The following is a 23,391-nucleotide window of genomic DNA, read 5'->3' as shown; positions in this document are numbered from 1 at the left end:
TACCTGATAATGTACCAGCTTCAATAACACTGATTAAAGATTATGGTTCAACTAAGAGTGGTACATACCTTACCTGAGTACTGGAAAGTGTACTGTATATGATGTATTGTTGTGAGTGGAAATAGTAATTATCACGGCAAAACTATCATGTGCTAACAGTGTATGGAGGGTTATATTCCTTGAGTGCTTGGATGATTTAAATGAATTACAGTGAAATCATCGCAATTAGGATGCTGTGAAGATCGTGTGTTGTATTTACTTTGAAAACTTGCATTTTGCTCTTGAAATGCTGATTCGTCTTCCATACAAGACAGATCAGAATCAGAAGGGAATCATTTACCTCCATAAAAGCAAAATGTCACAAATAATCCGAACTGTCCAACTGATGAAGTGTAAGGGACCCAAAGCTGGTAATGAAAATTTTACAGCAGAGATGAACAAAAGTGTCTGGGGTATAAAAATTGCATGTCTATGTTTTAACTTCTTGCACTACCTATGAGTCTTTTTACAAACAAAGTTATGCAGCAGTTCTAGTCTTTGTCACTCGATGTCAAGGAAACTTTGCACAATTGGTAAGAAAATTAGTGGAAGCTGTAATTACGATTTTCTCGAAATATTTTTTCTTAATAGCAACAGTCAATAATTAATATCTTCTGAAGTATTGCAACTAGAAGCATGAACTTTTTTCCAAAATGTTCAGTACCTTATACTAATTTTAGAGCCACAAAAATTATGAAAATGAAATATCCAACTTTAGGTCACATATATCTATTTGTTACATAATTAGCAGTAGTTATGCATGCCACTGTTCATCGCAGTAGGTCTCAGCTGTTAGCAGTGCCATCTGGGTGGTGGATCACAGCAACTTGTGCAGTACTTACACCTCCTAAACTATACGTTATGGCAAATACAGTAGAGACAATACGCGACACTCAGCAAGATATCAAGGGACAGCTATTAGAGCTCTCTCTAGCGGATTAATCTGAGAACTACTGATTCTGTCATAAGAGCACGTGTATTTGTGTGTGAAGTTTTTGGTGTAATTTATGCGTTTTCAGTGAGTTGACATAATTAAATAGTAGCGTGTGTCATTCCTTGATATCTCCTCTCAACATGAGGGGAAAGGTATGTGCTGTGTTTGGCTGCAGTAACTATGAAGTAGAGAAGAATGCGCGGTCTTTCTTCAGTTTCCCTCGTGACAAGAAAATGCAAGTAATATTGTGTTTGCATATATATTCTTCCAGTGACAGAGAGATTTTTATAGTACTTCATAATCTTCTGACCTGCTTGACCCAATTTTTTACTGGCTTAAAATATAATACGCATATTTTATTGTATAGTGCAGCAGTTTTCAATACCGATGTGTTGTTGTAGGTGTGATCTGTGGGTTTGATTTAATTCAGGAAAATATATCTGCATATGAGTGTGGCTGGTTGTGTTCCAAGGTACCCCATTTGGAATGCCATAATGCGTTATTAAGCACTGAAGAAAATATGGGTCATTTAAGAAATGTACATATTTTGTTGAAACAATATGATGATGCAAATCTGCTTTACCCTAATGTAATGGCATTATGGCAAGTATTGCTTATGGGGAAAGTTTGAATGTTTTTGAGGCTAAATTTATAGATTTTCTTTCTGTTAGTGGGCTTCAAGTTAAAAGGAAAATTGTCCAGCTCTTAAATGTAAATTCAATGAATCATGTGTGTAAGAAATGTGCCAATATTTTTTTGACAAGTGTTTTAATATGATGATACAATGCTTTTAAATGAGAAAAAAAATTCTAGCCGTGAACGTTCAGGCAGGAATTCTAAAGCTAAAAATGTAATGCATAAATGAAAGATCAAGCCTTTTCACAGCAGTCCATTTCACATCTTGATTATATGTCTAATTTCAGTCTTTAAATAATAACCTGTTAAATAATTCTTCATTAATTTATTCATAATTGCTTTACCTACTTTGAAGTTTATATCTTAGTAACACTTTCTTTCTAGACGTAATTTATTTATCCATTTCCGTATATACATTTCCATTGATATTTGAATTTAGCGCGAATTTTCAGGTCAAGCCACTAGGAGTGCCACTTGCAACTTGTCTCCCATTTTAACAAGGCTAAATTCAGAAGTGTCGCGCATTGTCTCTACTGTATTTGGTTATGGTTCCAAGTGTACAAGTATGAAAAATTTTGATCTAGAAAGAAGAAAGAAAAGGCTAATACCTGATGGCTTTTAACTTCTGCATTACAGGGACGAGCTTCTGGTTCTCCGACTCCTGTTGCACCATACTCGACAAAACAGACACTTCCCAAAGCAAGGTCTCCAGATAGGGACTCATGAAATGCGGAAGATTCTCTACTATTTTGTATATCGCCGAAACACTGGAGAGTAACAACATATCCTGGCTGTAAACAAGAAACATACATTAAAGAGGTGAAAAACAAAACAAAAAACATGAACATTAAAAAAGCATACTTTCCGATATAAACTAGTAGTTATTAAGAACTCCTCATGAGAGGTTAGCTTTTGTAATTGCAGTGTGTAATATTATTATTGATAAAGGGCTTAAGACATTGTAGGTTATCACATTATGTTTTATACCAGCTCAGTTATATTAGGGCATCTGAGGCTCTTCGTGCATCTCTTCTCATTTCAATAATCAACATCTTCCTGATCAACAGGGGTGAATGACCACACAGTTTTTCAGTTTATAAAAACAACCACTACCATCGCCAGCTAGTTTGTTACCATGACAACTGAACAATATTTCCATGTCAACACGTAATGCTCACTGTTGATGGACTTCATAATAAAATCTAAAAGTGAGAATTCCAATGGGCATCGATGACCTGAACTGTGTCCTGCTCTTCTTAATCAGGCTAAACATGTGTTCACACTCTGCATTACTATGTGATTTGATAAGGACAGATGTATGAACCAAGAGATCCTGTCATATTTATGATATCCACCAGCTCCATGGACATTCAACAACTGTGCCCCTTTTGAATTATTTGTAGCTTGGTTACCTACAACACTAGATAAGTTATCTATCTGAAGAGCCACAAACTGGCTTTGGAGTTCATTCGGTGTCATCTCTTGTTTCATTTTCTCTTTTACACAAAATAACAGGAAACTTCTCCAAAAGAGAAATTAACAGAAGAAAACTGTGCTTCTTCAATGGTATCAAGTTTAGCAACCTGTGCATGTTTTAGCACATCATTCTTAAAAGGGAACTTGTTAACCATGTAGTCACACGCTGCACAGAAATAGTTTCTGACTGACAAGGTAAACAGAGATTTGTCTTCATCTTGTAGCACCTTATCCAAGTCTGAGGTTTGAATGCCAATACTGTACAATTCTTTTTTTTTTTTGCTACTTGCTACCGACACAGATGGGTCTTAATGGTGACGATGAGATAGGAAAGGGCTAGGACTGGGAAGGAAGCGGCCATGGCCTTAATTAAGGTACAGCCCAAGCATCTGCCTGGTGTGAAAATGGGAAACCATAGAAAACCATCTTCAGGGCTGCCGACAATGAGGTTGGAACCCACTATCTCCCGGATGCAAGCTCACAGCTGTGCGCCCCTAACCTCATGGCCAACTCGCCTGGCATAACCTATTCTTCATCATCCTTCTGATTCTGGGTTGGGTGATAGAGGGCATCAAGCAATGCAGACTGTTTAACTACATTTGGCTTCATAAACTTAGTGAGAATCTGTTTCAATAGATCCGTCATTAATTCACACAGTACATGGATAGGTGGGGAAGCACTCTGAAGGACTATATTGATCTTATCAAATGATGGGATAGTCACATGTAAAAAGTACAAAATGCTTTGTTTAGGTCAGAGGAAAGAAACATAAATAGTTTTCTTCACGAGATGTAGTAGGATTCACGTTTCTGAGAACACGTGAGTCACATTTGGAAGAACATGCCATTCTTTTGGCAGAAGAGGAGGAGAAATCACAAACTCTCTTCATTTATTCATCATCATATCTACTGTGTCCTGCTTTGGGAATAGTAAGAAATGATAAACTGGCAGAAATATTTACAGCACACACCACCACCACCTCATCCTTAAAAAATGAAAGTCGTGAACCCCACTGATCTAATAATCTGTCTAAACTCCTGGCTAGGGATAACTATCTTATGCACACATGCTTCAACAACTTTGTGTTTTTCCACGCATTCTTTGAAATTTCTGAAGATGTTCTTTTCTTCTGACACTCTTCTCCAAGTAACAGAAAATATCGACAAGAATCTCATCAATTCTAACTGGCAAGTGCAACCACTGCCAAAAATATCCTGATGAGCTTCTTTCAGAACTGCTAGAAATCTATTTTTCTGTCCGAACATAACAGGAGCATTGTATGAACAGAATGACAGACAGTTCTTAATTGGCACTTTATTTCATTCCAACTGCGGCAATAGCAGCTTTCCCATGTTGCGAAAGGTCAAATCCCCTTCCAATGCTGGTATTGACAGAACAGTACCTATAATACTTTCTCAAGTAGCATCATAAGAAGTACCCACTGTATCAATGCTTCCATCTGTTGACAAAGAAAATGGTCAATTCTGTAAACAAGTAACAATGGTCTGTGTTGCAGTATGCACCATTTCATGCAGGACACACGTTTTCGTGTGACCGCAACCATACTTTTTGGCAATTACGATGTAGGAAACATCTTTCTAAACAAAGCTCCTGCATGATCACTTGCACTCAATGGAATGTTGTGTTCCACTAAAAAAAGAAGTAAACAAACAATCGGCCTTAAGTACATTGTAAACATTATCTCCAGCTTTGGCAAAAAAAAGTTTATTTTCTGATGTTCTTCCTTAGATCTCAAATTACCAAGATGTTTAACACATTTTACAAGATTAGTCAGGTCGTTTTTGCCACCATGTGCTATGTTAATATCATAAGAGCACATGGTAAAAAATGCAAATTTGTCCCCTTTCCTTGATTTCAGTATACACCAGAAACCCAAAGAACAGGTTTCCCTAAACACCTGATGATAATGTTTTTCGTAGATTTATTCATGATTACCGACAAACAACACAATCATAAGACAAAATAAGCAACGAACACTGTACCGATAATTATCACTGGCATAGGATCTGGACTATATGAGAATAGGAAACCACCCAGAGGGCGATAACACTGATACCCGTAGGAAATCAGCTTAACAAAGTTTTTTGAACAAGATAGATGAACACCGGAAGGAGTAAGGAAGATTAAATACCAACAGCACTAAGGTTACGTTGACACATGCCCTATACTAATTCACAAGGGACCAGCCCTGTTCACAATTTAACACCAGAGAACTAAAACACAATAGATAATTCTAGATACAGCTTAGTGATAATACGCCACTTCAAATGACTCAAGGGGAAGCGCAAATACCCCTAACATAACATACAATGGTTTTGAGTACCGTATAACCTTCATTAAAAGATGCCTCTAGGCGCCTAAGGCTTCTAGGGAAGTTGAAAACATTGCTCAACATCTATATTTACATCTACCAAGGGCACAAACTCCCAATAACTTCTTTTAAGCTGCAGTAAACAGACCCAAGGGTTCACACATAACTTTACAAATCCAGATTCAAACATGTTAGGTTTCAAGCAACTTGGCACTAATAATGCCTTAAAACAACATTTAGCACCCATGAAGTGGCTTACAAGCGAAGGAATGTCCTCCCATCATCCATGAGTTTAATCAAGTCTAAGATGCTTACCTCCCATACCCCTAGCGGTCCTAGGTTCGACGACGGAGCCGTGAAGTGCTAAGGTGACAGAACAAGAAAAGAATGCATACCTACTCCCAGCGAGCCCGCACGGCCTCACCAAGAGTAGCGATGACGCAAGGCCACGTGACGCAAAGCGACACACATAGGCTGCGTTAAGAGGGGCATGGCGCGTCCACAGGGGCAAGCGAGGGGAAAGCAAAGGGAGACAAGTACAGGTCAGGCCGCTCCCAGGGCGGAAAAACTCCTTTACCCTGGGGCCATAATTTGGGAATGCTTTATTACAATTTGCCCGAGGGCATAACTCAAAGGGGCGAAATAACGCAGTAGTGCCTAAAAATGAGTTGAAAACCATTAAAATACACAATGCAAGTTGTTTAAGGGGGAGAGGAAATCAAATACATGGCTCACACACAATTCACTTTACTCCACAACTACATAAACTCAGCTTTGCAACATGTGGCAATAAATAAGAAGCAAATAGCGTGATGAACATAATTCACATGGTATTCCGTAACAACATTGCCTATGCTTTATATTCATGGTGAAGTACAAAAGAACTATTTTTTATGTGGGACGGTAAAGGTTTTCTAACAAATCAATGTATTAAAGAACAAGCAAACGGTTATCCAAGGGTCAGTCTCTTTCAACACAAACAAATCAGTATAGATCGACTAGGATTCAGGACGCATCTCGTGTTCCCATTCGAAGACTGTAACGATCGGATGAATGTAAATCAAGAGCGATGTATCAAATATATAGTGATCACACAGCATGTATTGGCGGCCTGTGGAAGCTTGTTCTGGCATGAACTTTAAAAAGAAGATCTTGGTACGTAAAATCATAAAATATTATAGCGCATCTGTACAACACACTGCCTTTCCATAAATTTTATGGAAAAACTGTAAAGGTTGGCAGGTATGCCCTAGTAAGACCCCAATTACAGTATGGTTCCAGTGCATGGGATCCTCACCAAAATTACTTAATTCAACAACTGAAAAAGATCCAAAAGAAAGCACAATTTGTTCTGGGTGATGGAGACCAGCTGCTCGACTAAGTGGTATATTCCAGACTGTCAGTGGAGGAGAGATGGTGAGGAATGATATTAGTAGACAAATAAGCATGAAAGCATTTTGTAAAAGAAGGATCGATCATAATATGATGTTGGAATTCAAGAGAACAAATTGGGCCAAATAGTCATTCATAAGGAGAATTAGTAATTGGTATAATTTACCATGGAAGATATTTGATAAATTTCTATCTTTGAAATCATTTAAGACTAGGCAAGTAATCGATAGGGAAGCTGCCACCTGGGCTACAGCCCTAAATGCAGATCAGTGGTGACTGACTGATGAATAAGATATCCGGAGAGTCGATTTATTTATATAGATTATCACCTTCGATGCGATAATCATAAATCCAATATACACTGTTAGTACTGCAAGCTTATCAGGTTCTATATTCCTTACTACAAAATTTGTTTTCTTTCTTACCTCTATGCTCAAATCTAGTCTCCTGTGTAGAACCTTGTTACATTTTGTGTCACAAAGTTCCAATATCAAAGGTCTTACACACAGTTTCAATCATATATTCTGTCCTTCAACTACAGACATCATCTTGCCATTGTTACTAACTATCTGTAATAGCAATCATTTTCACTACTTTCTTGTTCATTAGATCTACCTTAATGACATTATGAACGTATTCTGCTTCCACTATTATACCTAATACCTAATACCTATTTTCCTCCTCAGACTGTTTTAACTCAATGGGATATAACAGAAATTATGTAATGCAATGCCATGCCTGACACAGGCTGATCACCTATCGCAATTTGGGCTTAGTCTTAAGACAATGTGAAAAACAAAGTATTTGGAAACAAGTCCGGTTAATGGTTACATCCAAGTTAATGATGTAGATCTCCACAAAGTTAACTTGGAATCATACCTGCAGGGTGAGGGTGGAATCGACGATGATGGTACAGTCCGAGTCAGAGCAACATGGTCAAAGTGGAGGGAAGTCACAGGTACTTTGTGTAACCACAGAATGTCAATCCACCTGAAGTTAAAGATCTACCAAACTGCTGTACGTCCAGTGGCATTATATGGAATGGAACGCTGGCTTGAGGTGAAAACTAGTGAAAGTCTACTTCATGCACTAGAAATGTGCATGATTCACTGGACAATGGGTGTCTCCCTCCAGGATCACAACTGAAAAAACATTCTCGGGCAGCAGTTTGGTAACACCCCACCATTAAAGATGAAATGTGAGAAAGGTGACTACGATGATTTGGCCATGTCTTACAGGCAATACCTTGAACAGTTGCCAGTACACTCTATCACCTTGCCATTGACTGACAATGATCACGTGGCAGATCCAAGCAATGATGGCAGGACACTATCAACAAGGACACGAAAATCTGTTGCATTCATCCAACTGATGCTCAACATCAAGCAAAGTGGTGATCAAAGATTCTAAAAGTGGACCCGACTCCAGCGGGACAACACTAAGCTGATGATGATGAAATGCAATATTGTATTAAGGTGAATTGAGGATAAAAATTGGAACACTTTTCACATGCATCTCAGACATTCCAAGAGGTTAAAATAAATCTTTGTTAACCTAAAAATTCTTTAGAGACAGATTTAGAGGCTTTTTATAGAAAGTCTACAAAAAGTAATGTATACTCATGTTCATAAAAAACAGAACATCTTGAAATAAGTTCATATTCACTGGACATGTTCGTTAGAAGATCTCCACAGTTAACTTGTCAGATTCCTGGAATCATACCTGCAGGGTGAGGGTGGAATCGACGATGATGGTACAGCCCAAATCAGAGCAACATGTTCAAAGTGGAGGGAAATCACAGGTACTTTGTGTTCACAAGTACTTTGTGTGACCACAGAATACCAATCCACTTGAAGTCAAAGATCTACCGAACTGCTGTACGTCCAGTGGCATTATATGGAATGGAACGCTGGCTTGCGGTGCAAACTAGTGAAAGTCTACTTCATGCAATAGAAATGTGCATCGTTCTGCAGAAATGATTAGCATTTCAGTCACTTAGGTTCAGCATGTGTCCTGTTGCCTAGTAGGCACTGGGTCCTGCATAGGCACTGATAACTTGTTCAAATGTGTGATGGCAATGACGCGTATAAGGCGTGAATGGCATCCTGGGGTATAGCCATCCATGCTACATTCACCTGATTCCACAGTTCATACTTAGTGGTTGGCATTGGGTCACAGCGCAGCACCCGTCATTTCACCATATCCCACACATTTTTGATTGGCGTCAAGTCTGGTGATCAGGCGGGCCAGGGCAACAGTCTGACATCCTGTGACAACAAGAAGGCACGTGTTCGTGCAGCAACGTGTGGTCACGCATTGTCCTGCTGAAATATGGCATCTGGGGTGTCATGCAGAAAGGGTATGGCTACGGATCGCAGGATGTCATTCACATAGGTCAAACTGGTCACAGTGCCCTGGACACGCACCAACTGTGATTTGTGGTTGTACCCAATAGCACCCCGCAACATAAGGCCTTGAGTTGGTGCTGTATGTCTTGTGCCTCTACCCCTGTCTGCGGCAAACCAAAATGTGGCCATCATTTTCAAACAAACAGAACCTGAATTTGTCCGAAAACACTATATGCTGCCATTCCTATCCCCAGTGACGTTGTTTCATACACCATTGCAATCTAGCATGTTTATGCACATTAGTCAAAGGTAGGCAGAAAAGTGGATGACGCGCCGGTAACCCAGACTGTAATAAACGGCAACGGACTGTAACTCCTAATAGTGTACGATGTGTTACAGTGCTGCACCAGAGCCAAGGAGGATGCAGATCTGTCCTGCAATGCCATTTGGATGAGGTGTTAATTATTATAAAGTGGTTTAAGAGACCAGTACTTACTTTCAGTCATCTGATGATGAGTTCTACGGCCTTCTGTGAACCATTCTGTACAAACCCGTTGCACTGCTGACACACTTCGTCCCACACGAGCAGCAGTTTCCCGGATGGATGCATCACGTTCTCCCATGCCAATAATGCGCCCTCTTTCAAACTCATTCATTTGACGGTACGGTTCTCACATACGTCTGCGAGGCATCCTGCACGTCTGCTCAAGTTACATTGCTCTATTACCTTCGGTTTATAGTGACGAGAGCCGCACACACATTTTACCAGTCGGTGATGGTGCGCCAAGATATCGATGTGGACCACGAACCTGAGGGCCGACATGGTTCAAATGCTACTCATTTCTCAGAGCATACTAATACACATGTCCTGTGAATATGAACTTCCTATCTCTAGTCTTTCAAGGTGTTCTGGTTTTTATGAACATGAGTGTATTTTGCTTCATAGTTATTTGCATATTATTATGCATACTTTTCTTTCCATAAACAGCACACACAATTTGCTGTGATCATAAATCTGAGCATTATAACATATTAGACAAACACACACAAAAAAAAAAAACATTAAAAAATTCAATAGAATGAACGAACTTTACCCCAGTCTACTTATGTGAAAACTTACCTTTCAGTAATTTGGTCTACATGTAGGATTTTAAGAAGTGTAGGCATGACCTTTGGAAGACTGCTTATAGCGAAAGCTCTCAGGGAACTGCAAAGTTCTGCTATAGACAAGACTAGTGAAGCTAGAATATTTCCTTCTGCAGTCTCAGATCTAGCAAGTTTAGTCAAGATTTTCAGGATCTAGAAAATAAAGAAAGAACCCTACATGATGAAGACCACGAAATCATGGAGGAATAATAACACTTTATTAATGGTACTACTATAAAATGCAACTAGCACACAAGCAAAACAAAAAGAATGACAGGCATTTGAAAGACATTAAGTACCAACAATTACTAATACGAATAGTACTTATTTTCCGTATTTAACTGTGTAATTTTCACACTTGCATTATTTTCTCACACTTAATTTTGAAATGGAAATTTGGGGAAAATAAAAGTTTGCACAATTTTCCTGCCATGATTATGTAGAAGTTTTCAATCATCAGTGTGTTTCCTACTTATTTACTGTATTTATTGTTTGCAAAATGATTGGTTGTAACAACATTATGTTTCTTTTTTTTTTTTTTTTTTTTTTTTTTTTTTTGCTAGGGGCTTTACGTCGCACCGACACAGATAGGTCTTATGGCGACGATGGGATGGGAAAGGCCTAGGAGTTGGAAGGAAGCGGCCGTGGCCTTAATTAAGGTACAGCCCCAGCATTTGCCTGGTGTGAAAATGGGAAACCACGGAAAACCATCTTCAGGGCTGCCGATAGTGGGATACGAACCTACTATCTCCTGGATGCAAGCTCACAGCCGCGTGCCTCTACGCGCACGGCCAACTCGCCCGGTACATTATGTTTCAACGGCCAGCAATCAGTTTGTAGGTGGTAACTGAGAAGCACAAGCGTGACAGTGCACAGTGCATTAATGGAACTCCTTACCAAGCTACACGTAGTGTTAGTCTATGCACACATGCCAGTACATCAACATGTGAGAGTAAATAAGGTATTTTGATATTATTATTCTCTATTTATTTATTTTATTTATTTATTCTCACAGGCATTTATGTTGACAAGCTGGCTATAGTGAGAACTGATGGTAGAATGAGTTCTTGTTTTTAGTTGGAAGTAGTTACACGGGTTAGACAAATCTGTAATTTTTCAACTTTGTTGTTCATAATATACATGGATCATTTACTGAAGGGTATAAAATGGAAGGGAGGGATTCAGTTAGATGGAAATGTAGTAAGCAGTTTGGCCTGTGTTAATGGCAATATTTTGAATCTTGTTGCTGGTATAAACAGATGGGAACTATGGCAAGAAGGTACTCATAATGAGATAAAGTTTAAATTAGGAATAAACGTAATGAATGAAGCTGTATGTATAAACCAGCTTTGGTGGTGGAGTCATTTGAAGCAAATGGAGGAAGATAGGTTCCCCAGGGGAATAATGGATTCGACCATGCAAGGTGAGAGAAGTAGAGGGAGACCAAGGGAATGATGATTAGACTTGATTTTTAATGATTTAATGATAAGAGATGTTGAACTAAATGTGGCCACAGAGCTACCTGGAAATACAGGATTGTGGAGGCACTAGTTCACACAGGGTTGCAAACTGAAGCTGAAGGACATGAGAGTCTATACTGAAAACAAATACAGTAGAACCCCTATTTAACATTTTTACAAGGACCTGATTTTTTTTAACCTTAAATGGGAGTTTACCTTAAATCGAGGTTTTAGTAAAAAGCACACCTTTTCCACAGGTCTTTGCCTGTATTAACATAAATTGTACAATCATACATTATTTACACAGCTACAGCAATAAAACAAGGAGATATCTACCCTACACACTGTACTGTAGTTAGGGTTTGTGCTTCATTTTGATAGATTTTTGTCGGTGAATGCAAAACTGCTTCGGTTTAAGGTTCTTATAACGTTATACATGATTTTCCATAAAAGTTGGGAAAGATAACAAACTTGCATAAAAACACATTAAAATCAGTATAAAACAGCAATCGGTGTGTTTAAACATTTTCGCGGATGTTTTCCAAGCAGCAGCTTACTCATTAGTACGTATTTTCTAATTCCAATAGCCTGAACACGCATATTCAGTTTTGTTCTAAAAAATTGTAATAGCATCACTCCAGAGGCTTGTGACAAACATTTCCATTTTCTTATGTCAAAATGCATCACCTAAACTAGGTTTACCACGCACGTTTTATGAAAACATATTTCAAGCTCCCTGTACAATAATAACATTTTCACTATAAAATTACACAGGAACAGCTTTACTGAAATTTATCAAGACGCGAAAGTACATAACCATCTCTGAAATTAGTTAGGCACAATGCAGTATCTTGAGAAGAAGCATCACGTTCTTATTTTATTTCAGTACATAGTATTAAAATTAAGCAATCGTTTACTTCAGCCTTTGTTTCTAAGGAGTTACCAACTGCTGTCATTGCACTTATTACAAAAACATGTTATCGCGATGTTTGCTTATACCAGTCAGGTTTGTGAGTTATGAGCAGTCTCGCTCAAGATCGACTCGCTCGCGTAGCTAGGAATCAATACCAAAGATGATCGATCACATTTAATGCAAACGCTGCAGTAGAGTGTATGAATATTGATAATGGATAAAAACTAACACGCCCGAATTTGCCCGTAATAATGGACGAATCAGTAAAAGGGTTCTCATTGTAACCAAAGGTTATTGCACAGATTAATATAGGAATTTTCGAAGGTTATAAGAACATTGTCACTAAAACGGGAGTTTTCTTCTACTACAGAGGCCGCGGTCGGATGTGTATCCGTGTCTGACAGCTCACTTTAGCCCCAAGTGCCTCTCTAAATTCTAAATTCCTCTTCTGCCTTGAATCATCCTTAGCAAGTTTATGACGTCTTTTTCACAGGTTCTTAATGTCCCATAACCAAAACAAATAGAAATAAATATTTGAGAATTTTAACATTTTCGTAATGCTAAATGCGGGTTTTGCCCTATTGTGAATTATGTTAAATCAAATATAAAATTGCATTGCTCTTATGGAATAATTTTCGGGACTGGAAATTTCTTCTGTTAAATGCGGGTTTATGCTAAATCGAGGTCATGCAAAATCGGGGTTATACTGTATGTATTCTATATTTATTATTTTATTTACTAGAGGCTGGTTGATGCAGGAATGCTCAACTTAACAAGACTTAACTGATGATGATGTAAAAAGCAGAAAACATTAAGGCCAACAATGAGATACAGAGTAATAATTAACACGTTCCCAACTGAGCTCAATACTGTACTACTTTTCATCCTCCCTGCAAAGCAGACCCGGCCAACAGCTGGAAACTGCAGATGATGATGATGATGATGATGATGATCCTCCCTGCTGCAAGTGCAATTTTCCCTCTTTCATATTGTTGTGATGGATATACGAAAGGTACATCCTTTTAACAGCACTGACATGTATACAACCGATCCTTCAAATTAATAAACAATAAGAAATCATGAATCCCAATAAAAGAAGCACTGATGTCAAAATGACAGTAGAAAGAAAGTAGATTCTTCAGATTGTGGTTATATCAGGGGTGGTATCTCAACTGGTTGTAGGTTTGTGCAACCACCAGTTTTATCACTTTTTAAATTATCCTTTTTTTTTTTTTTTTTTTTTTTCTAGGGGCTTTACGTCGCACCGACACAGATAGGTCTTATGGCGACGATGGGATAGGAAAGGCCTAGGAATTGGAAGGAAGCGGCCGTGGTCTTAATTAAGGTACAGCCCCAGCATTTGCCTGGTGTGAAAATGGGAAGCCACGGAAAACCATCTTCAGGGCTGCCGATAGTGGGATTCGAACCTACTATCTCCCGGATGCAAGCTCACAGCCGCGCGCCTCTACGCGCACGGCCAACCCACCCGGTTTTTAAATTATCAACATTACATTTTACTGTATTTATTTTTATCAACAGTATTTGCTTTTTTCTCTCAATAGCATTTCATCAGCGTTGAGCAGCAATTTGTTTAAATCTCTTCACTCTCAGTATGAATGTTATTCCTAGGGCAGCAGTACCTCTGCAACCTGCAGCCAGTATGAATTCTAGCCATTTTCTTGTGTGCATGCATTTAGATTGCTTATTTCACATCTGGGAGCCATTAGCCTCTGTACTGCCAGTTGAGGATGCAGAAGAGCTGCAAACCTCACAGCAATAAGCATTGAGGATACCGTTACTGTTCATTTAACTTGACAGTGTATGACTGGTAAAAACAAACTCAGTGTCTACTTTAGTGTTAAATCCATTCAGTCTCCCTTTAGCATAAGACAGGTTGAAAAATAAACCCTTATGATGACCCACCCCATCTCTAAAGATAGAGTAGACTGTAAAAAGCAAGAACATGCAGTACTCACGTAAGTTCAATTAAATATCTAAGGTGTAACTTTTAATGATGACATTTTATTAGATAAGGGATGTCATAAACAAATTAAATTCCAGTATAAATATTTTTATCATCTCAGACAAAGCAGCTATATCAGTAAATTTACATGTTCATATTTGTGTAAAGACCTCGTGGACCTCACTTTATGCCTACGTTACTCTTTCGACGGAAGGAATTTTAGTTCATTTCACTTTTTTTTCCGAAACGAGCCTTCCTAAAATGAGAGTGCAGGGATTAATCAGTGGAGGGGATTATTCACATAAATACCGTATTTTATGGAAGACAGGGAGAGATTGAGAAATGAAGACAGAAAAGAAGCTGAAGGAAGGGAAGTATGAAGATTAAAATAACTGCCATGAATCACAGAAAATTAACAGAGGTCACGTTACAACATACAAAATATTGCAGTTCAAGGGTTGAGGTACTGTGCAGTTTTAAGGAACATTGACCTGAAAGTATCTGCATAGTGCATATTACAGTTTATGTTATGTTATACACTGGCCACCAGAATGAAATGCTTACTTCACACTACTTTTAGACTGAAATACTCAATACCCAGGAGCAGGTATTTGTGGATATAGCAATAATTACAATATGTTAGACATAGAACTGATTTTTACTGATATTCATGAACCAAGAGGTTCTGATTAACAATATGTGGATAAAACAATCACAACATGTGATATATTCATATTGAGTTAATACTCCACTTTCAAAATAATTAAATTTTCCACTATTTCCATAAATCTCTGCCAAGAGCGTAAAACAATCTCCAATAATCTCCACCGATATCAGTATTAAAAAACACAAATTATAAAAACAATCTCCATAAACACCCATCTCTGCCGATACCTTACCTTCTTAAACTGTTCTGAATTCTCGGAGGCAAGAAGTCTGGCTAACAGTCTGATGGATATAAGAGCAGTCTGTTGGTTTAGCTGATGGTCAGCTGAATCACTGAAGTCTGTTATAATCTTCATTAATGGTGACACAAGTGCAAGCAGATCCTCATGTCTGCAGTTGATAAAGTACTCCTGCTGCATCAGCTGGGCGTTGAGCAGCTCCATAACCTTGCGGCGGACTGTGGGCATCTCATTATCTAGGAGACCTTGAACCACCAGCAAAAACATGTCACTGGGCAGAAGAGCATTCACCTGGGGGGAAAAAATCAATTTAATAGCTTCTTGATGTAGATAATTGATGAGTACACAATTCAGCTTCTGAGCAACAGAAAAAAAAAAAAAAAAAAAAAGGAGTTTGAGTATCACAGGACATATAAGATATTAACTAGAGAACACATGGATGTAGAACAGGGATGATGAGAGACACTGAAGACAACAGTGTATAAAATATGGAAATTATACTCATCTTTTTATGTTTGTTTTGATTCTTTTTCTATTGCTCTCTTTTCTGATGCTGGCTTGTCTCTGTGTCCATCTTGCTATGTGTTCTTATTCATGTTCATACAAGAAACTAGCTGTCATGTACCTGTCATTGCTGGCTTAATTTTTAGGCACTGTAAAAATGTTCACCCAGTGAGTTAACACAAGCCGAAGAGACAGAGCACACTTTAACTAACAACAACACTAAGTGAGTGCAATTTTTGTGTTGATAAGTTTTGGGAACTTAGAACACTGTAAGTTATCACATATGATATTCGAGGCCAAGGCTTTCAAGGCCCCTTTTCATGATTCCTGTTTTTCCTCATTCTTTATGTAATCATTTTAGAGGCGTAGGACATTGTACACCGTCACATTTTGTTTTATTCTTCTTCTTCTTCTTCTTCTTCTTCTTCTTCTTCTGGTTCGGCGATATTAAGACATATGAGTTAGTTATTATATAAATGCAAGAGTAGTGCCATCCATGAAGATGAGTGACAGTAGAAGAGACAGAGCACGTATCAACTAATGATGATGATGATGCTCATTGTTTAAAGCGGCCTAACATCTAAGGTCATAACAGTCAACAGTCAATGTAATGTTATTGTTGATCAGTCTTATGGGTTAGGACATGGCAGGACATCACTTCATTAATTTTCTTCCAGCTAAGCATTATATATACATAGAAGCATGATTTTTCACGTTAGTGATAAATGCAACAAAAATATTTTAAAGCAATTTTGATATATTTTAACGAATGATATTATTCTGGTTAGAAAATAGTGGTATTACTTTTGTGAATTAAAGCAGTAAGGTCAACTTAAAGTAAAATGTACTTATTTTACAATAAGAACAAAACTCCTGTGAAATTCATAGAAAATCTGCTCCAGTAGTAAACTGGTTGGCATAAACAATAAAATTTTGCAACCAGATAAAATCGTAAGCAGCATTTGTTTTTGAAATTGGCGAGTATATTGCAGTCAATCAATTGGAATTAGAAGGGTCTAATTATCCAAATTTCCAATTTGTTGGTTTCAAAAGTACCCAAGGTACATAGAATACAAGGTAGGGATCACGGGAGAGATGCGCAATAGCAAAGCGGAGCTGTGACGTCACGAAAGACCCTCGCGCTGAAGCTAACCTGAAAGAGGTAGAGGTTCAAATAAGAATCGCTGTGCATGCAGAAGCTAGGAGTTAATAATACACAACAGTAGCGTAACTGTGGTGTAGAAGAAACCATGTGTATTTATTTCATGTGATAAAACATAGTGCAGTAACAGTGTACACATTTCAGTATGGTTTGTAGCACCATTGCAGGCTGCACAAATCATAGCAGGCACGCAAAGGAACGAAACATACAAATTCATTATTCCTTAAAGCCACTGACCTAAATAAACGGTGGCAGCTTGATGTAACAAAGACATTGTTGAAAGCTATTTTTCTCAGCTTCGAGGGCTCGAAAGATTTTACGACCATCCTCTTCCAACAGCTGTGACGCAAAGGGGGAAATCATTGCTTCTCAGCCTCAATACTTCCGAGGTGATAAGAAGTTCCAACTGTTCACCAGAAGATTGTGAAACATTAAGGACAAATATTTTATAATATGCTACAGACGAAGTTGCCAGTCTAAGGTCAGGTTTGAGAACACAACATCCTATTATTTACCGGAAGATGAGCAGGGGTTCGTTAAATTCCTTAAAGAGCTAGTGGAATAGCTCGAGGACAGTCATAAAACAAAGGATCGTGGCTTGAAGACTATGCTGGCTATATAGCTTTCATGGTAAGGAAGAAAATCTCAACATAGAAAGTGATTACAGAGAGAAAACAGGTCAACCTACAACAACGGATGGAAAATGGTTTTCAAAGAGGTCTAGAGACAGTCTGATGCAGCCTACTGAGAGATGAAACAAAACACGGTTGTGCAAATGGGAAAAGAGCTCAATCTTTACCACAGGAAGGAACTGAAAGAGAGTTCTACCATCATCGCAAACCTTACAGATATCCTGAATAAGAAATTCCATGAAATTCATGAATTTGCAGGGAGGTGCTTCGTGAGAAGCAGTTCTTTTATTGGAATGAACGCTTTAAACCAAAGTAAGGCATTCAAGAGGCCGAGTGTCAGTGAATACAGTGTATGTATGTTCAGTCCTCAGCCCAAAGGCTGGTTGGATCCTCAACAGATCCATCATTAAGCTGTCCTAGGTGCTTAGGCATCCAAACCTTAGTGTAACAAATTCATGTGCTCACATTTGGCACAAGGATTGAGGTAACAACTGATTGGAAATATGTGACATGAGCAAATACGTTAAACACATAGGAATGGGAGTGACTTTAAAAAAAAAAAAAAAAACTATGATTTTGAGGTATACAATATAGTTTAACATAATTAATTATGAAACCAAAAAACATACAAAGGTGGTTAAGATGTCTAAGGATGGATAGAGCATTTGACCCCTTACATTAGGTCCAAATCCTATAAGAAAAACACAGCAAGGGAGGGGCCCAAAATTAGTAGTCGGATGTTTGTTTTTTTAAGTCTGAGATTGGACCACCTAAATATCAAATCAATCCCTACCGTGTGGTTCCTTCACAAAGCTCTATCTGAAACAGAGACAATGGCACCATAACAGTTATCTTATAACCCTTTCCTTTGCGACAAAGTTATGCTGGGGTCAAAAATGTGAGACATTCTTAATTTGCTTCACATTGACTTCTGAATGTAAATTCCGACCTATGACGTGTATCATTCAATACAAAATCTAACATCCCACATAATGGTACCATTGCGGCAGACTTACAACAATTATGGCAGAAGTTACACGGAGTACAACATTTTGAAAATCAGATGTTTTCCTTGGGCAATATAAAAAGTCATCTCTGTCGCTAGTGGACCAGTCAAGTAAGTTGGTTCACAATAAATATCATCAATATCATAACAGCTGTACAGATAAAAATCAGTTAATCAGTCTCTATTTATTCCTCTTTTATTTATTTATCTATTTATTTATTTACTGATGTAACAATTGCCTGCTATAATGCGATCATCGGCCACATAAAAAAATGAAAGACATAATATAATCAATTTACATTCAGAAGTTGATATGAAGCAAATTAAGAATTTCTAACATTTTCGATCCCAGCATAACTTTGTAACAAAGGGTTGTAGGAAAACCATTATGGTACCAATGTCTTGGCTTTAGAAAGAGATTTCTGAAGTTACCACAAAGTAGAGTTCAGTTTGATATTTAGATGGTCAAATCACCCCAAACCCCATGGTACTACAGCCCTTGAAGGGCCTTGGCATACCAAGCGACCACTGCTCAGCCCGAAAGCCTGTAGATTACGAGGTGTCGTGTGGTCAGCACAACAAATACTCTCGGCTGTTATTCTTGGTTTTCTAGACCAGGGCCGCTATCTCACCGTCAGATAGCTCCTCGATTCTAATCATGTAGGCTGAGTGAACCTCAAACCAGCCCTCAGGTCTAGGTAAAAATCCCTGACCTGGCCAGGAATCAAACCCGGGGCCTCCGGGTTAGAGGCAGGCATTCTACCCCTACACCACGGAGCTGGCATGGTCAAATCACAGATTTAAAAAGAAAACCAACTTGTACTGAATTGACTATATTATGTGTCTTTAATTTTACCCAAAGTTAAATTTGCATTGGACAACACCGTCATGAAAACAGCCCCTCACCTGTGCCCAGGTGTACTTCTTTTTCTTTCCTATTTTGATATAGTAAACAGGAAAATCAAAGAAGGTAGGGAGAGTAGAGAAAGTAGAAAACAGCTCACGAGGGAACTGAATAGAGTGAAAAAGGAAGCAAAAGAGAATTATATGAATGGCATTCTTCAAGAGGGTAATGACCACAAAGGGAAATGGAAAAAGCTGTATTCATATATTAGGAATCAAAAAGGAAAAGGAATCCAAATTCCTACAATGGTGGGAGAAGGGGGTGAACACTATTTAACAGATACAGAGAAAGCAAACCTCTTTAGTAGGGAATTCCGAGATTCAGTAGAAGATTGTCAGAACTTGGAAACCGTAACAGAAGATAGAGAGGGAGAGACACAGAGGGAAACAAGAAGCTTCTCATTCACAAATGAAGATATTTTCAGAGAAATCCAACTGCTTCAGCAAGGAAAAGCAGCAGGAAGTGATCAAATTACTGGGGAGGTATTAAAGACAATGGGGTGGTATATAGTGCCTTATTTAAAATTTCTCTTTGACTATGTCATAAATAATAGTGTGATACCAAAGGAATGGAAGGAATCTATAATAATACCAATTTATAAAGGAAAGGGTGATAAAAGGAAACCAGAGAACTACAGACCAATCAGCCTGACCAGTATAGTTTGTAAAATACTGGAGAGTTTAATAGCAAAGTACATCAGAGGGATATGTGATGATAAAAATTGGTTCATGAGGAGCCAGTATGGATATAGAAAGAAATTTTCTTGCGAGGCACAACTGGTGGGATTTCAGCAGGACATATCAGATCAGTTAGATTCAGGAGGCCAGTTAGATTGCATAGTCATAGATCTTTCCAAAGCCTTTGATAGAGTGGAACATGGAATATTATTAAAGAAATTGGAGGGAATAGGATTGGATGTAAGGGTTATATGTTGGATGAGAACATTTCTAAATTCAAGGGTTCAGAAAGTCAAAGTAGGAAATAATATATCAGAGGAAGAGAAAGTCTGGAAGGGAATTGCACAGGGTAGTATAATCGGTCCGTTACTTTTCTTAATATACGCAAATGATTTAGGGAACAATATAACATCGAAAATAAGATTGTATGCAGATGACATAATTGTTTATAGAGAAATAAATAACATTGAGGATTGTTCAGAATTACAAAGGGACCTTGACAGTATCCAAGAATGGGTTGAAGAAAATAATATGAAGATTAATGGAGGCAAATCAACTGTTACAACATTTACAAACAGGAGCTTTAAAACTGAATTTGAATATACTTTGGATGAGGTAGTTATCCCAAAAGATGGCAAGTGAAAATACTTAGGTGTGAGATTTGAAAGTAATTTGCACTGGAAGGGTCATGTTGATGACATTGTTGGGAAAGCATACAGATCGTTACATGTCATAATGAGACTACTTAAAGGATGCAACAAAGAATTAAAAGAAAAAAGTTTCTTAAGTATGGTTCGTCCATTATTGGAATATGCAAACAGTGTTTGGGATCCTCACCAAGAATACCTAATAAAAGAACTAGATGGTGTGCAGAGGAAAGCAGCAAGGTTTGTAACAGGGGATTTCAGAAGAAAGAGTAGTGTATCAGAAATGTTAAAGGAACTTGGGTGGGAAACTTTAAGTAAGAGAAGGGAGAAAACTAGACTTATAGGATTATATAGAGCCTATACAGGAGAAGAAGCATGGGGAGATATCCGTGAGAGGCTTCGGTTGGAAAATAATTATATTGGTAGAACTGACCACAAGTACAAAATTAGAAGGAATTTTAGCAGAAGCGATTGGGGTAAATTTTCTTTCATTGGGAAGGGCGTGAAGGAGTGGAACAGTTTACCAGGGGTAGTGTTTGATCCTTTTCCAAAATCTGTACAGATATTCAAGAAGAGAATAAACAACAACAGAGATAATAAATTAAATGTTAGAGGGCATTCGACCAGTGCAGGATATTGTAAATAATAAATGTGTGTGATTAAATTCATTCCATCCCCTGGTCTAAGGAGTTTGGACAGCCCAAGTAGGGGACTGCCTGTAGGGGTGAAGTACAGTGGGGACTTCGAGGGCCCTGGGACCGCTATGGTAGCTGTGAAGGCCCTTCAGGAACTCTGAAAAGTGGTGGCAAAAGGGGCTCTGGTTAAGACGCAGCAGGTCGTTATGCTACTTAGGTTCCAAAATGGGTAAAATATAAATATGTAAATAAATTCAGTGTTAATTTTAATCTTATACCAGTTGTATAGTATTATTAGAAGTAATTTCACATACCGTACTGTATATGAGTTGACTATGTTTGTAAGATATTATAAGTAGAATTTTGTAAACAATATAAATTTATTAAGGATGATGTGTGTGTTTAATAGAAAAAATTATTAGCGTAAATTGTATAATATTGTATTCTAGGAAAATTTTCTTCGTCTCCTGTTAATTTAAAATTTAGTGCTTGACAATAATGTATTTTAGTGTACCATTTGCCACCAAGGTAGACACCTCATTTGCAAATAAAGAGATTTTGATTTGATTTGATTTATAGTAACTCGAGAAAACAAGTTCTATAAAATCCAATCATGCTTTTCTATTTGTTCAGTGCATGTTGTTTGGATGCATATTTCAAACACACATCGACTTAATGACCAAAAAACATGTGCACAAACTGAACTAAGGATAGACAGGGTTATTAAGGGGGAAAAAAGTGCACTTGGAAACAAGGAACAGCTGCCAGTAAATTAGGGAGTGATATTAATGAGAAAATATTAAAGTTCTTTGTTTTCTTTACAAAATCTTGATCACTGTTTACATTACTATTTACTTAACGGGGGTGTGATTAACAGCTGGCTTCCCACCCGGAAGACCGATGTTTGAATCTCGGTCAATCCTGGGTCAAGATATTCATCTCAAAAAGATCACATGGTGTCAGGAAGGGCATATGCCCTTTAACCCCTGCCCAAAACCAAAATGAGCCTCAGTGGCTCCAGCAACCCCACCAATGGCCAGGATAAGCTGAAGAAATTATTATTTACTGAACATTCCTAACCAAAAGAACAAAGGATTTCTACCACACTACACTGGCATAGTTTGTTCATCCTTGTCCACAAAGCAGGCTAGCTAGTGCAAGGTTACTTCCGCACAACTTCTTTGACACAGCACTATAAACACCCAATACTGAATGCATGAACACAGCAAACTTTATATGACAGATAGCCGAGCCGCAGGTGCAACCATATTGGATGGGTATCTGTTGAGAGACCAGACTAACGAATGCTTCATCGAAAGGGGGTAGCAGCCTTTCGGAAGTTGCAAGGGCGGCAGTCTGGATGATTGACTGATATGGCCTTGTAATAATACTCAACATGGCTTAGCTGTGTTGATACTGCTACACGGCTGAAAGCAACGGGAAACTACAGCTGTAACTAACTCCCGAGGACATGCAGCTCTCTCTGTATGAATGATGTACTGATGATGGCTTCGTCCCGGGTAAAATATTCCGGAGGTAAACTAGTCCCCTATTCGGATCTCCGGGTGGGGACTACACGAGAGGGGGCGATCATCAGGAAGATGGACACTGACATTCTGCGAGTCGGAGCGTGGAATGTTAGAAGTTTGAATTGTTGTGGTAGGCTAGAGAATCTGAAAA

The 23,391-nt window shown here is 38.3% G+C and overlaps 1 protein-coding gene across 1 annotated transcript in view; it reads right to left on the bottom strand.

The window, feature by feature from the left end:
- l(2)k09022 (HEAT repeat containing 1 homolog l(2)k09022) overlaps positions 1-23,391 on the bottom strand; it is a 371,041-nt gene that overhangs the window by 44,076 nt on the left and 303,574 nt on the right. The window contains exons 20-22 of the mRNA XM_067145803.2: positions 15,539-15,835; positions 10,278-10,456; positions 2,218-2,400 (exon numbers count right to left, since the gene is read on the bottom strand). Of these exons, the coding sequence (XP_067001904.2) occupies positions 2,218-2,400; positions 10,278-10,456; positions 15,539-15,835 (659 nt within the window). The remainder of the gene's footprint in view (positions 1-2,217; positions 2,401-10,277; positions 10,457-15,538; positions 15,836-23,391) is intronic.

This window comes from Anabrus simplex, chromosome 4, assembly GCF_040414725.1.
Source record: "Anabrus simplex isolate iqAnaSimp1 chromosome 4, ASM4041472v1, whole genome shotgun sequence".
In the NCBI taxonomy this organism is placed as follows: Eukaryota; Metazoa; Arthropoda; class Insecta; order Orthoptera; family Tettigoniidae; genus Anabrus; species Anabrus simplex.
The sequence above is the reverse complement of the archived record's forward strand: the minus strand, read 5'-3'. Positions and strand labels throughout refer to the sequence as shown.